We start from the raw sequence: 14,044 nt of genomic DNA, 5'->3' as shown, positions 1-14,044 counted from the left end.
TATTTCCTCCTAAAGAAGAGCAATGGTGGGGTGCTGTCTACAAATTGTGTGAGCTGTTCTTTCATAGGTAAAGGCATATCTGTAGTGCAGAAGCACTACCTGCAGATCCAGCCAGGACATGCAGCTGTGTGCTGGCATTTTAGAATTTCTTTCATTTCCCTCCCCTGAGCCCATGGCTGGTTGTTGCCTGCTATCAATTCCAGGGAGAAAAGGGTATTCCTGTAAATTTCTGAACTGTCATGTTATGTTACACTCCATGATATCACATTACAGGATAAAAAGAAGTAGCAGAACAAGACAGGCAATGAATTCAGGGTGGTGTTTCTTTTCCTTTTATGTTTCCTTGCATGTCTCTCTGTTACACTACACCTGAGATTCTTTGTAGGGCTTTGAAGGAGTTCTAATGCTTTGAAATAATGTTTCCCGTTTCTTTCTTAAAAGGTGTATGCAAATTTAGTTCTGCTGACAGTGTGAGGTATGTGTTATCTCCAGGTGTCTTCCTGATGTAGCTTTAAAAATTACCGAGTTCTGATTCCTATTTTATTTGGATAGGTTTCATAGTATAGGAAAGTCAAGGTTTCAGGTGACATAACCTCAGGGTTTTTTAGTTGTTGTTGTTTGTGTCTTTGTGATAAAAACATGAACAGGCCAAAATGTCAGACAATTTACTCTTCTGTCTGAAATAAAACTGAATTGTGAACTCCAGGTTGATGCAGTGTTTCATTTTAATAGTGTCAGTTCGTGCTTGTTTTGCCTGTGTCTCCTGTTTTGAGTGAATTTAGTGCTAATAAAAGTGAGAGACTCTTAAAAGTAGCCAGAGCCAGAAGTACCTGACAGATACAGGCTGGCAAATGTTAGCTCCCTGTCTTGGTTAGCTTGATCTAGATGCTTTCCAAGGTTTGGTTTCTCTGAAACAGCATCTGCCAGTTAAGCTGTTTGAAAGTTTTGTGATATTGGAGTGTGGGGACTCAGTTTTCTTTTCCTCCAGCTTTCTGAAATGTTTTTGTCTTCTGTTACATTGCATCTAGACCTTCTGCTGTGGTCTCAAAAACAAACCACAGTCAATCCAGGCCACCTTGCCAAATGCAGCTCCAAAGGAGCTTGGTCTAAGATGTGCACCCACAATTTCAGGTGGTGTTGGTGTGTCAGAATTTATCAGTGAGGCACTTAGCAGATCTAAATTACTGGAGATATCATCTCTGTGTATTACTTCTGCACAAGCTCCCTGTTTCTCAGCTTCTGGAAACGAAACCCTCTGGAATTGCTTTTTACCTGTGTGAGATGCCTTCAGGTTGTCAAATAGTTTCTTAATTAGTTTATTTTCTTCTTTGCTCCAGGGGATATTATTTATTCTACACTCCTAGACTTTTGTTAGTCTGCATTTATGTGTTTTGTCTTGTGAAGGCCCCAGCAGTGGGCTGGCCTCTGGGGTGGTATGAAACATGCCTCTCAGGCAGACACGGTACTTCAGACTTGAATAATGGTGGAATATTAACAGCAGCAGTAATAATTAAAACAGTGCACTAAAATACCTTGGGGTGTTGTTGCTAAGCTAGTCTGTACCCCAAAAATTTCAGAGGAAAGGCATAAATTTTAGTTCTTTCCATCCACAAAGTGAACAGTTGTCTCATTCAGTGACTGGAGTAAGCTTTCATCCCCGCCATGGATGTTTCATTAGGACACAGTTCTCCCAGAGGGTCATGGTGCAGTTTACATTAAACTCAAGATAAAAATGACATTGAAGCTTTGCTCCTACATTTTCTGCACTGCCTGAAAACAAATGTTTGACCTCCAGCTACTCCACTGGCTTATTGCCTTGGTGTTATTAACCCGCATGTACCAAGAGGCAGGGAATTTGTGTTCTGTTTGCTCAGAGAGCAAACTCCACTCCTTTGCCTGACAGACCTGGGAATCTATGGAAGCACTGGGGGGAAGGTTTCTCTAAGTGCAGGTCTGAGCAAACAGTGTGGAAGGCCCTGGTTGGATGTGTGTGTCTGCAGATGAGGGATGAGGAAGGGCACGGTTGTGAACAGAACGTCAGCCTGCTGGGCACGCAGTTAATGGCAATGCCCCGTTCCCCCAGTGCAGAGCACTCACTCCTGGCTTTCTCTGTTGTGGCAAATTAATTTAAGTCTGCAAACACTGAGGATGTGAATTTAAAATGCTTGTGTTCGGTGGACAAGATAGAAAAGATACCAGAAAACATAAAGTGAAAAGGGAAGTAGTTTCTCAGCAGGCTGGTTTGGGCAGGAGCAGTGCAGGAACACTGATGTGCTGCAATGGCCAAATCCTCTCAGAGCCAGGAGAAGGCTTTGAGTGTCCTTGGCCTGCTCAAATTCACAGCCTTACTTATGTACGTTACCTGGTCTAGGACATGTGCCTAATTTCTGTCAACCTGAGTGAAAAGCAAGCACATGTTGACCTGGTTCTTTTTTTGAATTAGGATAAGAGCCCATAAATATAAAAAATCCCCATACATTGCACTGTTTTGCTGCTATCAAGCGTGTGCTCTAGGTATTAGCTGTGTGCTAGACAGTAATTGTGGCTGGATTTTTAAAAACTGTTTTCATTTCTACATGTAACCAAAGCTAAATAAAAACGCAAGAGTTTTCTCTATTTATATAAACTGAAGCTATATAAATAGTTAGAAAGGAACTGTTGTTAACATTTAACTTCTAAGTTCATGAAATTATCAAATACTGTGCTGTTCACCTCTAACTAGCCTTTAATTTAAACAAAAGCTATAAAAGTGCAATTAGGCTCCAATCCAATGAAGCACTTAAATATGTTCCTAGTTTCAAGTGTATTAATAACCCCAGTGAAGTTAAGACATGCCTAGGTGCTTTACTTGAATAGGACATTTCACAGAGTAGTTACAATGCATAGAGAACAATCCTGCAAGTATCACTGGGGGAGATGGAGAGAGGAGTAAGGTCCCATCTGCACTTTAGGATTTGACTGCTGTTGCCTGATGATTTATCCTATGGGATCCTGATCCAGAGTTCATTGAGAGCTTTGGATGTGCTCCATCATCTGATTATCAGGCAGCTTCCTACCCACATACAGCACATGCACCTTCCTTTGTCCTCTCTGCCTGACTCAGACTTTTTATAAACACTCTGCTGCTGCCACCAGGCTCTCTCCTCAATCCCATATAAAGCATCTAAACATCATGGATTTAATACTCCCATTTTCAGTGCTAAATCAATGTTCTTTATGCATTTGTTCTTGGAACACTGCTCTGTTTGAACCATAATTCTTCCCACATACCATAAACTTGGTTCTGTTTTCACTCTGATAGGAATTGATCATTAAAAGTAAGAGGAAGCCCATGACTACTGTTCAAACATTTCAAGGCCATTGCTGGTTAGTCAAATGAGCTTGTGCACCACCTCAGCCAAGTGTTGTGATTACTAGGGGAGCATTACCTTTCTGGGCTACAACCAGCCTTGCAGCAGCTGGGAGAAGTGAAGATTAAAGAGCTCTCACTACAGTTTTGGCAGGCAGTGGTGGGGTGGGTTTATTCAATTTATAGCTGACCTCCCATTTGGTGGTTTACTCCTCCAACCATCCTGTATTTGTACATAGGTAGAAAGAATCATTCTGCTGCATAACTGAATTTGACCAAAGATTAAAGCTGGTCTCCTGTGAAATACACTGGAGCCCATTAAAGAAGGGATTGTTTGCCAAACATTGTTGTATATCCTCCCAAGACCATAAAAAACATTGTTAGCTGAAGTGATAGTGGAAAATTATTGCATTCCTCTATTCTCCTCCTTACCACTACACTGCAGCGTGACAGCAAACCTGTAATGAAATTCATGAAGTGCTCTGCAGCAGTTACCTTGAAAACTTTTTTATTGCCCTACATTTCCAGGTAACACTGTGACACTCAGCCTCTGTCCAGCACCAGCAACACCAGCTGAGGCAGAGAGATAGTCAAAATTAAACAAAAGTACCTGGAATTTTTAATATTAAGTACTTGCAGTACATTTTTTAATAGTCAAGGATAACTTCCTCTATTTACATATTATTATCTGAATAACAAATAGCTTCAAGGGTACAGCAAACTGTTCTGTGCAAATGGAAAAGGGTGAGCTTACTCTTATGCATTATTTATTGAAAATAATTCCTTTGATTTCATCAACTCCACTGCTTTTCCTTTGTGTCTGGCATGGGCTCAGTAGGCAATAGGAGAGATGCTTCAGAGGAGGGGTGGTGTCTTCAGATACATAACCTGCTGTTGGGTGTCTGGGCTGTTACCATCCCACTCCCTGCAGACATGCTGGGACTAATTATTCCTTTGCCATAAAGAACCTTTTCTGGGATCTTGATGCATCACCTTGAGTGGAAAAGGACTCCTTTAATGGGAAATGTACTGACAGTCGCTGCTGGAAGTGCAGCTAAATGGCTTCACGTGGCTTGCTGGAGAGCAAGGACCCTTGGTGGCAGCAACAAGAAGTGGTGCCACTGAGTAGCAGCCAATTTTGTGAATGCACCCTGGAAAACAACTTCTGGCTTTTTGGGTAGCTCTTTGTGAACCTTCCCTATTTGAAATAGGAGGTCTTAGTTTTGGCAAAGCAGAAATGAGAGTGTAAATTCTCTGTTCCCCACGGACAACATGGTTCCCAGAATTAAGTTTTAAAAAGTTGCACAAAAGGTAGTGTTTTCCTGAATGTATTTTGCTGCTATGAACTTCAAATCAAATTGACACAAAGTTTGGCCTTTATTTAATAATCACTTCATCAGCTTCACCAATTTTTATATTTCACTTAACTTCAAAGAGCTCTTCAATCTCAAAGCAGAATTTTCTAACACTGCCTTTATGGCTTTTTTTAAATAAAATTCTTCACTAGTTTTTACTTCAAAAGGATGCAAGCTAAGAATCCAGCTGGAATTGGAGTGAGGATATTTGCAAAATCATGAGAATCACTAAACAAGCCATTTGTTTTAATCACCTAAAATGAGGCAGAATACATGTCACTTGGAATTTAGCTGAGCTCCCCCTTAAATTTAAGTGCAGCACCATTAAAAATAAAGTTGCACAGGGGATCTGTTTTCTTTGGGGATTTTTGGAAAGCATTTGAAAGCAGATTTCAGCCTCTCCATTAATTTCCAATGAGCCTAATGCTTTGTGATGCAGCATGCATACAGCCAGAGGCAGATCCGGACTGGCACACTGGGGGATAGAGTGGAAATTTTTTACAGATGGTATTTCAAAACATATTAATGACTCAAGGTAAGTTACAAAAAAAAAAAAAAAAGGCAAAGACTTTTTACTACAGAAGGATGTGAGCACGAGCTTTTAGCCATTTTTCATGTTAATAAAGAGGCTTGTTTTTAAAGTGATTGAAACTAGTTTTAGCATTTTTATATGTATAAATCAATAAGGGTATTAGACATAATGGTATGTTTCTGGTATTGTTTGCCTGAGGAAAACCAGAAATAGCTCACTGAAATACAAAGCCTCTTATTTTATGTGTGCAGCAGCTACTTTTGAAGAGTCTAATAATCTTAAATATAAGGGTTAATATTCTTCACAAGTAGAGTTGTCTTTATGCTGCATTTGTTAATTCTGCATTTATATTGCGCTACCAGTCACTGATTGACAGTTCTCAGGGCTTTCTACTATAAATATAAAAATAATTTGTCATAGAGAAAGGAGGAATTAAACCAAATCGAGCAAGTGTGTTATAAAACAAAAGGCACAAACATGTGTTGGGTTTTTATGTGCAGAGCAATTAGTCACAGTTGTACTGGCCTGGAATTTAAAAGAAAGGAAGAAGAACAAAAAACAAAGCTGTGATTCTCAGGAAACACTTGTCCAATGTGTGTTATTGGAAGTTCATGGGGAGCTTTAACCTACCTGTGTCCAGCTTGAAAGGGCTCTCTCCTTCATAGAAATATTAGAGGACTGAAATTCCTGTAAATTTGGTCTTTCCTGTAGGAAATAGGACAGTGAAGAGAGAGTCCTAAAGTATAAAAGGCAGTTATTTTAGGAAGGCTGCCGCTGTTCTTCAGTCTGCAAATCCTACAGACATCAAATCCAAATGTTCAGCCTGGGAATGTGGGAAATTCCCATGACCTGGTGTGTTCTGGAAAACTCATTGCACATTGCAATAAATTGCTTGTGGCTGACATGGAAGAACATTTTTCCTTGATACAGGAAGTGTTTGAGGTTAGCTCAGGTACAAGGACTTGGCCTGGTTTCTTTCTGATGAGTGTGGGGGATTTCTTTCTTAGCCTTTTGGATGCAAAATAAGAAAAAATATGTCAAGAAGCATGTGAAAAAAGCTGCTGGGAATTCCCACAGTATGGAGTAGATTTAAGATCTCACTTTATGAGAAAATGATCATCAACATCACTGTGTATGAGGAAAGATGGAGAACAGGTTATTTTAGTGGATTTCCTCTGACTTACAGCACCAACAAGAATTGCACCGTGTGTTGTACCTGCACTTCTCCAAACATTCAGGAAGAAGGAGAAGGCATTGATTTTTCTGCTGGAGGATATTTGAAAATGGAGGCTGTTCCATAAGGAACACAGAAGGCATCTTTTGCTATCAACATAATTCCTAGGCTTTTTCTGAAAATGATTCACTTCTTGTTTTACCTTAGTTGTAAGTGTGCTGCTTTTCTCAAGGTACATAGAGCATCTGTGTTCTGTACCCCTGCTCTCTTGTTCACAGTTGTATTTATATGTTCTTAGGGAATGCTGTCCCTGGGCTGAAAAACAGGAGCAGAAAGTAAGAGCATATTCTGAACTCAAAAATTTACCATTTGGGTTTTTGGATAGGGCAGGAAAATCCACCCTCAATAGAAAGAGAATGTTGTGCCATAATACAGTTAACATCTTCTGTTGAGAAGAAGAATTAATTAGGAAGGAGTTGGAGCCTCTGGCTGACAGATTCATGATCCATGGAGCTAATCAGTTTTGTGGCCTGTCACTGCTTTTGCTGCTGACTGGTCAGCAGCTGGATCCCATGCTGGGGAAGGAGATGTTTGCAGCTTGTCACATTTCCTCTTTTGTGCCAATGGGGAACAGGAAGGTAATGTTAGTTTATTTTTGCAGCTCAAAAGTTACTATTACATCCAGCACTAGCTGTAAAGCCTCAGTGCCTTCCTGGAGAAAGAAATCGGGCATTGAGCTAGACACTAAATTAAGTGATTTAGCTGTGGTAAATCGTCTGTGCCTATAGAAGCCACAGCAGCATTTAGGTGCTAAAAGGTAACCATGTAGGTAAGATTAGTCTGAGCCTTTGGTTTAACAGGGCTCAAAATACATATTGATCTGGTGATTAAAAGTAGTATTTGTTAGTATTAAAGAGCAAGGGTTCAATAATCTTTTTTAATATTTATCTTTGTCCTTTCATTGATCATGTACCAAATAAGGAGCTGTTCCAAGTCTTTCTCCTGCTGTGGCTATAAAACATGAACACAGATCATTCTGAAGCTTTCAAGGTGCAGAACATGTTGGGGTAGGGGTTTTTTGTGCCAGAACTGCAGATGTTTCTTCATGCCCTGCAATTTCATCAAGTTTGTGAAGGAGAGAAACCTTCAGTCATCTCCATCCCAGTAGTTCATTGGAAAAACATATCTTGTATTAAACACTTTAAAGATTCATGAAGCAGCTTTAATTTTGTTTGCATTTCTTCCTGAAGGGTAAAGCTGTCAGAAATCTCTAAATGCATTGCTTAATCCATTTCCAAACTCAGTATATTAAGGTCTGCAAGCAAAACTCATTTTTGGAGTTTAGCAAGTTTGCAGACAGGAAAAAAGGGCAGGGGAAATAGAGCAGGAAAGATTTTTCTTTCTTTGGTAATGCACTGAACTACCAGCATGGCTGCAGTGTCAGTCGTTCACAAAAAGTAGTGCAACCCAAATGGACTGTAAGAGCAACCTGATAAACAGAGGACTTCATGTGTTTCGCTTGGATCAGATACCAATAAACTAAATACATCTATCAGGGAATGAATGTTCAGACAAAAGAAAACTTCCTTCCTCCTTTTATTGCCATGAGCAGGTTCACGTGCAGCTCAGTACCTTTTGTTTTCTCATGTCCCAGTTTCTATGACCTTTTTATGTCAGTACATGGGGTTTTTTTCCAAGGTTCTGGTCTGCCAACCAAAGAGCTTTCCCTGTTTTCTTATGCCTGCAAGACAGTGCTCACAGTTGGGCTCAGGAGGCTGGCTGGGAAATGTTCATCTAAGGAACCAGTTCAATGTAAAGGAAAGAATGAGTGAAAATCATCTCCAGAATAGAGAAAAATGATCTGACATCAAGCTCTCTATCATGTACAAAGGAAATACCTCTGGGTTGCTAGCCAAGCTCTGCAGTAGCAAATACAGAATGAGAACACTCAAAAGACCTTTCCCAAGACAACAGCAGGATGCCCCAGGTTTGATGCTTGGCGTGTTGAATGAAAGCTGCCTGAAGGGCTGTTTCACATATCCGGTCTAATCCATCCTCAGCTGGCCCATGGAAGTGATTAGCCATGGCACTGCCAGCCTTTGCTGGAATCCCTAGTCCTGCACACATCCAGGGTGTGTCCCTGTCCAGGGTACCTGTGTGCCCTGGAGACCCGAGCTCCTCTGCTGGTTGTATGCTGTGGGGCCTGCTGACAGTTCAGAATTTGAAATTTTTTTGAAAATTTGAAATGATTTGAAATCACAGGAATATCCCACGGAAGCTGTGCCTGCCCAGCTCAGACTATCGTTAGCTACCACAGAGGTCAAATGTGCACTCTGAATTCTTCCTGAACTCAGGAGTGCTGGATGTTAACGAGGCCAAGTTTCAGCTATTGATTACTGTAATTGTCCTCCCTCACCTGGTTGCCACAGTTCACTGTGTGGTCAGACCTGGTACACAGATGTGGAGACTGTGCTGGCACCCTGCTCTCTTCCCTGGCAGAGCATTGGGTGCTTTAAACTCTCAGGCAATTCACTGCACAGCATGAGGGCTGAAAAAGGCATGATTTCTACATTTCTTACTAGAGTTCTGTTGGCAGTAAGGCTGAAGGATTGTAAAGGTGTGCCTTGCTAGTACATTTTGCACAGTTTGATTTCTTCACATTCCAGTAATTTTCTTCTCAAAAGAAATAATAAAAGTGACTAGTCTTGTGCTAAGCTGCTTCATCATTAGCTCATAGATTTCTTGTTGAAACCTCTGCATCCAGGCTGCTGCTCCAACCGTTTTCTGCAAAGATGCCCTTTGGCTCATTGAAAGTCAATAGGTTTGTTACAGCCTTACCTTTTTCCTCTGTAATGAACTGTCCCCTGCTGCCTTGCTCCAGGGCCATCAAGGGCTGCTCCAAGGAGGACTCTGTGTGTTCTGACACTCTGATTTTCTGTCCCTTGCATACAGGCACCACTGGCTGACCCACTGCAGTGCACTTGGTCCATTGTCAGCCTCTGGCTGAGCAAAGGTGGTGAGAGGTGACAGTCATGGGTTTGCTTTGGCACTTTGAGACTTGCTAATGTCACTGTTTGGCTCAGAGTGTCAAGCTCTGGTTCGAGTTTCTTGGAATGAAGGAAGTATTAACTGTAAATTGCTGTGGCTGGTATCTAATTAGAGAACACACTGGGAAGAACTCGGGCGACAATCCAGAAAAGCACTTAAGCACCCACTGATTTTTAAGGAAAGACACCTCAACTGGGACTGCTCATGCTCTCAAACACCATCAGAAGTGTTGTTAGCAGACCAGTAATTTCTCCTGACTACCTCAGCACATCGATCCCATTTTCTGAAGTGACCTAAGGAGTTGGGAGTTCAAGGTTGACTTGAAGTCTGCAGCAAATAAACCCTTAAATCACTTCTGTGCTTTGGAAAGTGCTCAGCTGGACAGCTGCTTTTGTTGTTCTTCATCCTCACTGCAGTAAATAAATTTATGACAGCTTTTAAACTGCTGCTAAATTCCGAGGTTTTGCTTTTGCACATCTAGGTGTCCCTGTTGCAGTGGCATTACCAAAAATATTCCAATATATATTGTTTGGAGTGCTCTTTTCAAATGCAGCCAAAATGCAGTTTTTCAACTATGTCCTGCTAATAGAAAAAAAAAGGGGAGAACTGCCAGACAGAAGGTTGCAGTGAGAAGTGATAGGGATGACTTCATCCAGGTGGAATAAGAAATTCAAACAAGTTTTTTATCTAAAGCAGTCCCTGATGCCCTACAGTGTAAGTAATCACTGAGAACTAAGGCATGAAAAGTCTTGTGAACCAGCAAGGCCATGGAGTGACACTTGGGACAATAATGCATTGATTTAGTGTAATGAAGAACAAATAAATAAAAAATTAGGAGGTTATGGTTTTGGTGTGCTGGTTTTAAAGCTGGAATTAGATTTTTTTTTTTTTTTTTTTCCCTCAGAATGAAAGCAGGAGGGTGGCAGGAAAGCACTGGAATTAGTCCTGCTCACGCTTACCCTGTCAGTCTGACCAGGAACATGTGGCTGGATGCCCAGGTGTTTCAGTTCACTTGCCAATAAAACAAATACTTTTTACTCTGAGAAGTTCAGCAAAATTCCTAATTCTCTGAGGTCTTGTAGTATTCCAGTGGTTCCCTGTCTTTTCCTAGGCAATCTTGGTCCTTCCACACATGCCTCTTTGTTTTGGACATTTGTGATCATCCCACCTTTCCTGTAATTGCTTGTCCCTTCTGTAGTAAGTGCTGCTTTGACTGACCTCTCATTCTTGCTGTAATCCCTCCTCCTGTGTCACAACCTCTTACACACTTTCCCACCGTCCTTTCCTGCCAGCTCTGAGTGCTGCTGCAGGACCCCACGAGGATGGATGGCCTGGGGTGGGCTTCCTCCTCTGCCTCACCTCCACCTGGGGACTGGTCTGTATTCCTGAGGTGCAGTTTGTGATGTGTTGATACAAGTGAGACTCTAGAGAAAATTGCTGTCAGGTAAAAGATGTCCCTCATCACAGGAAATCTTGCAAAGTCCATGTTTTTAGCTGATGGCTCTTTCCCATTACTGAAGTATTCCTGACGGACTTCTTTGATATGTTGGTGTGCTCAAGAGGAAAATTGCATTCAAACAAGAAATGCAAAAAAGAGGACTGTGTCAGAGCATTCACACTCTCCTGAAAACCTCTCTACTTGTTCCAGGCTTATTTTTAGGCTTTGTAAGAGTGCTGCTTAGCCAGAAGTTTTACACAGTGGTCCTCTGTGTGGCACAGGCCACCAGCAAGCTGCCAGTAAGTAGCTATGGTAACACTGGAATCAATGACAAGTGCTCAGGTCTCTGAGCAGATAGTGCTGGGATCAGGAATTATGAACAATTACACTTTACCAGAATTCATAACTGACTTCCAGAGGTTACTCAGCAGTCAAGCATTTGTCACCTGCCCTATCCCCATGACTGCTAATAGTGGGGAAAAAAGTGATTGTTATGCCAAAGTAATGAGCATAGAGGTCAGAAAGTTTGATAAGAGCAGGAGAAGTCATTTTCTGTGATATCATTAGCAGTATTTTAGAGAGCAGGTTCAGTAATTGCTATGGTAATTCTGAATGGCTTTTGACTGTGAGAACACGGAGGTAGTTTTTAAAGTTAGATCTTTGCTAATGGGAGAGAATTCCACTGAAATAAGGCAGTGTGGTGTTACAGAGGGGCATGGGCCGAGGACTTGGGAAGCAGGAGCTCTGCTCTGTGCTGTGTGACTTCTCCAGGCCTCAATTTTTCTTCTCAAAATGGTCTGTGGTAAAATATACGTGTTGGTGAGCAGCACAAAAGCAAATTGTGAATCAGGATGTAGCAGCCTAGCAAGGTGACGTCTCAGAGGGAGCAGACCTGTTTGCAGATATTTCAGCAAGTGCAGGCCTGTACGACAGCCATCACGTGTTTGTTATTGCTGCACAAACTGCACACTCAGAAAGGGTGGCAAGTGCTCTCTGGATGGGCAAATCCAAACTTTGCTCGAGTGAATGTTGGTTTGAAAAGTATGAGATGCGGTTCTGCTGATGGTTCCCCTGGGAGCACAGCCAGGGTGTGCCATTGTAGGCCTTCTCCAGGCTGGTTTTGAGCAGAGTCATTGATGTTCCTTTGGTTTTCAAGAGATGCTTTTAACCTTCCAGGGAATGAAGCTGCTACAAATCTGTGTGCATGCACACACCCTGTGTTTTATACTGGGCCAATGAAGAGGTTCCTGCTCCTGACCAGGTTGATTCTTTCAAGCCTTTACCACATCTTTCCTTGGAAATGACAAAGTCTGCAAATCCCTACCCAGATGGAGAGCAAGGAGAAGAGGATGCTCTTCAGTCTGTTTTGCCTCCCAGTGGCTGCTTGGGTTTTAATTGTGTCTTTCTTCTCTCCAGGTGCAAGCAGATGACCTACCCTGATGACCTGCCCCAGATCTCTGTGGTGTTCATATTTGTGAACGAGGCTCTCTCTGTCATCCTGCGCTCCGTGCACAGCGTGGTGAACCACACCCCATCCCACCTGCTCAAGGAAATCATCCTGGTGGATGACAACAGTGACAATGGTGAGCTTTTGTCACTTTGCCTCTGAGTACTGTGCCCTGTGGGATTTCTAGATGTGCAGTGTAAATGTGTTTGTTGATGAGAGGGTTGATTGAGCCATTTGCACAAAGCTGTGAGTAAATATTGACTATTTGTATAACAAATAAACATTATGTGGATAAACCCTGTTGATTTCATTGAAACCCTCACGGAATGAAGGCATTTGTGTAGGCAGTCTTAATATGACACTTTTCTCCAAATTTTCAGACCCAGAGGAGTATCATCATTAATACACTAAAAGTTTAAATTCTGCTTCCAAGGAAAAGTGAGGCTACAGATTCTCCCTAAAGAAAGTTCCTGCTCTTTTACATGGCAGCACATTGTTTCTTCATGATTTAATCCAAAGTCAAAATACTGGTGAGCATACAGGGTGCTGTTGATCAGCATGTTTCACAATACAGTCATGTTTGAAGAATTCTCAGGATACAAGGGGCTAGCAGTATTGTTGTGTGTAAAGTTGTTGTACCTTAGACTTCTAGAACTGATACATGCATCCTCTAAAATCATATTTATTTCCAATAAGCCTAAAATTTAGCACTTCCTCCTCAGATAAACAGCTTTAAGTTCTTTCAGTTTTAAGTTGCTGTTACTCTTCAGGATCCCCAAAGAGACGGGAGAGCTGAGAGAAGAGATAACTCAAACAAAAATAAGTTCCAAAACCTGTAGATTTAAGAAAATGTTTGTGCAATTCAGATTTTAGTTATGGCAGTGTAACCTGTGGAGTAATTACGTGAGATTGCAAAGTGTTTGAGGCAAGGCAATCCTGAGGAAAATTGAACTCATCATTTCTCAGTGAACTCTTAGATGGCTTTTCTCTGCCACTCTTCTAAATAACTGGAGATTTATCAAGTCTTTGATTCCAATGGTAATGATTCTATTGTCTAATATAGATCAGAAAAATGAGGCTCCTAATGTCCTGGAAGCCTCTACTAGTTTTCCTGATAAATATATTAGGGCAAAAGCCACTTTATGAATACCTTTCAGTGTAAAGGAATTACCAAACTACATTGATTTAAAAAAAAATAGAGAGACCATTTTGGTAATTTGCCTGTTTATGAGCCTCTTGAAATGAAGCTGAAAAAGGGTGAATGAGTTCTGCTCCATCTGTGATTGAATGCCTGAAAATGAACAAAAGAGAAGTCTAATTGAGATCTTCAATATCCATTTAGTTAAAAAAGAAAGAAGCCTGGTACTGAGGAATCTTAATTATATTTAAGGGAAAACCCTGAAAATAAAGGGAAATTAATTGTGATCTGAATTAGGTCTTGACCCAAAATCCATTGCGGTTATTTTTCAAACTCTTACTGAACAGCATAAATCAGAAAAAAAAATCACCAGACTGACATGTTACACTTCCTTATGGTCAGAATTGCTCTTCCAGAGGCCAGTTGTAACCTAACACGAATCATCAGAGAATTAGAACGGTAATTATTTAAAAATATTTAGACAAACTACTTCTTCAGCACTATACTCAAATCCATCAGGCCACATTAAACCTGGGAAGTCTCTGGTGTGTAGGGAGTTTCTC

General features: G+C 41.2%; 1 protein-coding gene across 1 annotated transcript in view; it reads left to right on the top strand.

Annotated features, from left to right (window-relative positions):
• The window catches only part of GALNT9 (polypeptide N-acetylgalactosaminyltransferase 9), a 131,862-nt gene that overhangs the window by 32,795 nt on the left and 85,023 nt on the right, over positions 1-14,044 (top strand). Inside the window, exon 3 of the mRNA XM_008634089.2 lies at positions 12,313-12,479. Coding sequence (XP_008632311.1) covers positions 12,313-12,479 — 167 coding nt within the window. The remainder of the gene's footprint in view (positions 1-12,312; positions 12,480-14,044) is intronic.

The sequence above is a fragment of the Corvus brachyrhynchos genome, unplaced genomic scaffold (genome assembly GCF_000691975.1).
Source record: "Corvus brachyrhynchos isolate BGI_N302 unplaced genomic scaffold, ASM69197v1 scaffold114, whole genome shotgun sequence".
Taxonomy (NCBI): domain Eukaryota; kingdom Metazoa; phylum Chordata; class Aves; order Passeriformes; family Corvidae; genus Corvus; species Corvus brachyrhynchos.
This window is presented reverse-complemented; position numbering and strand designations above follow the sequence as displayed.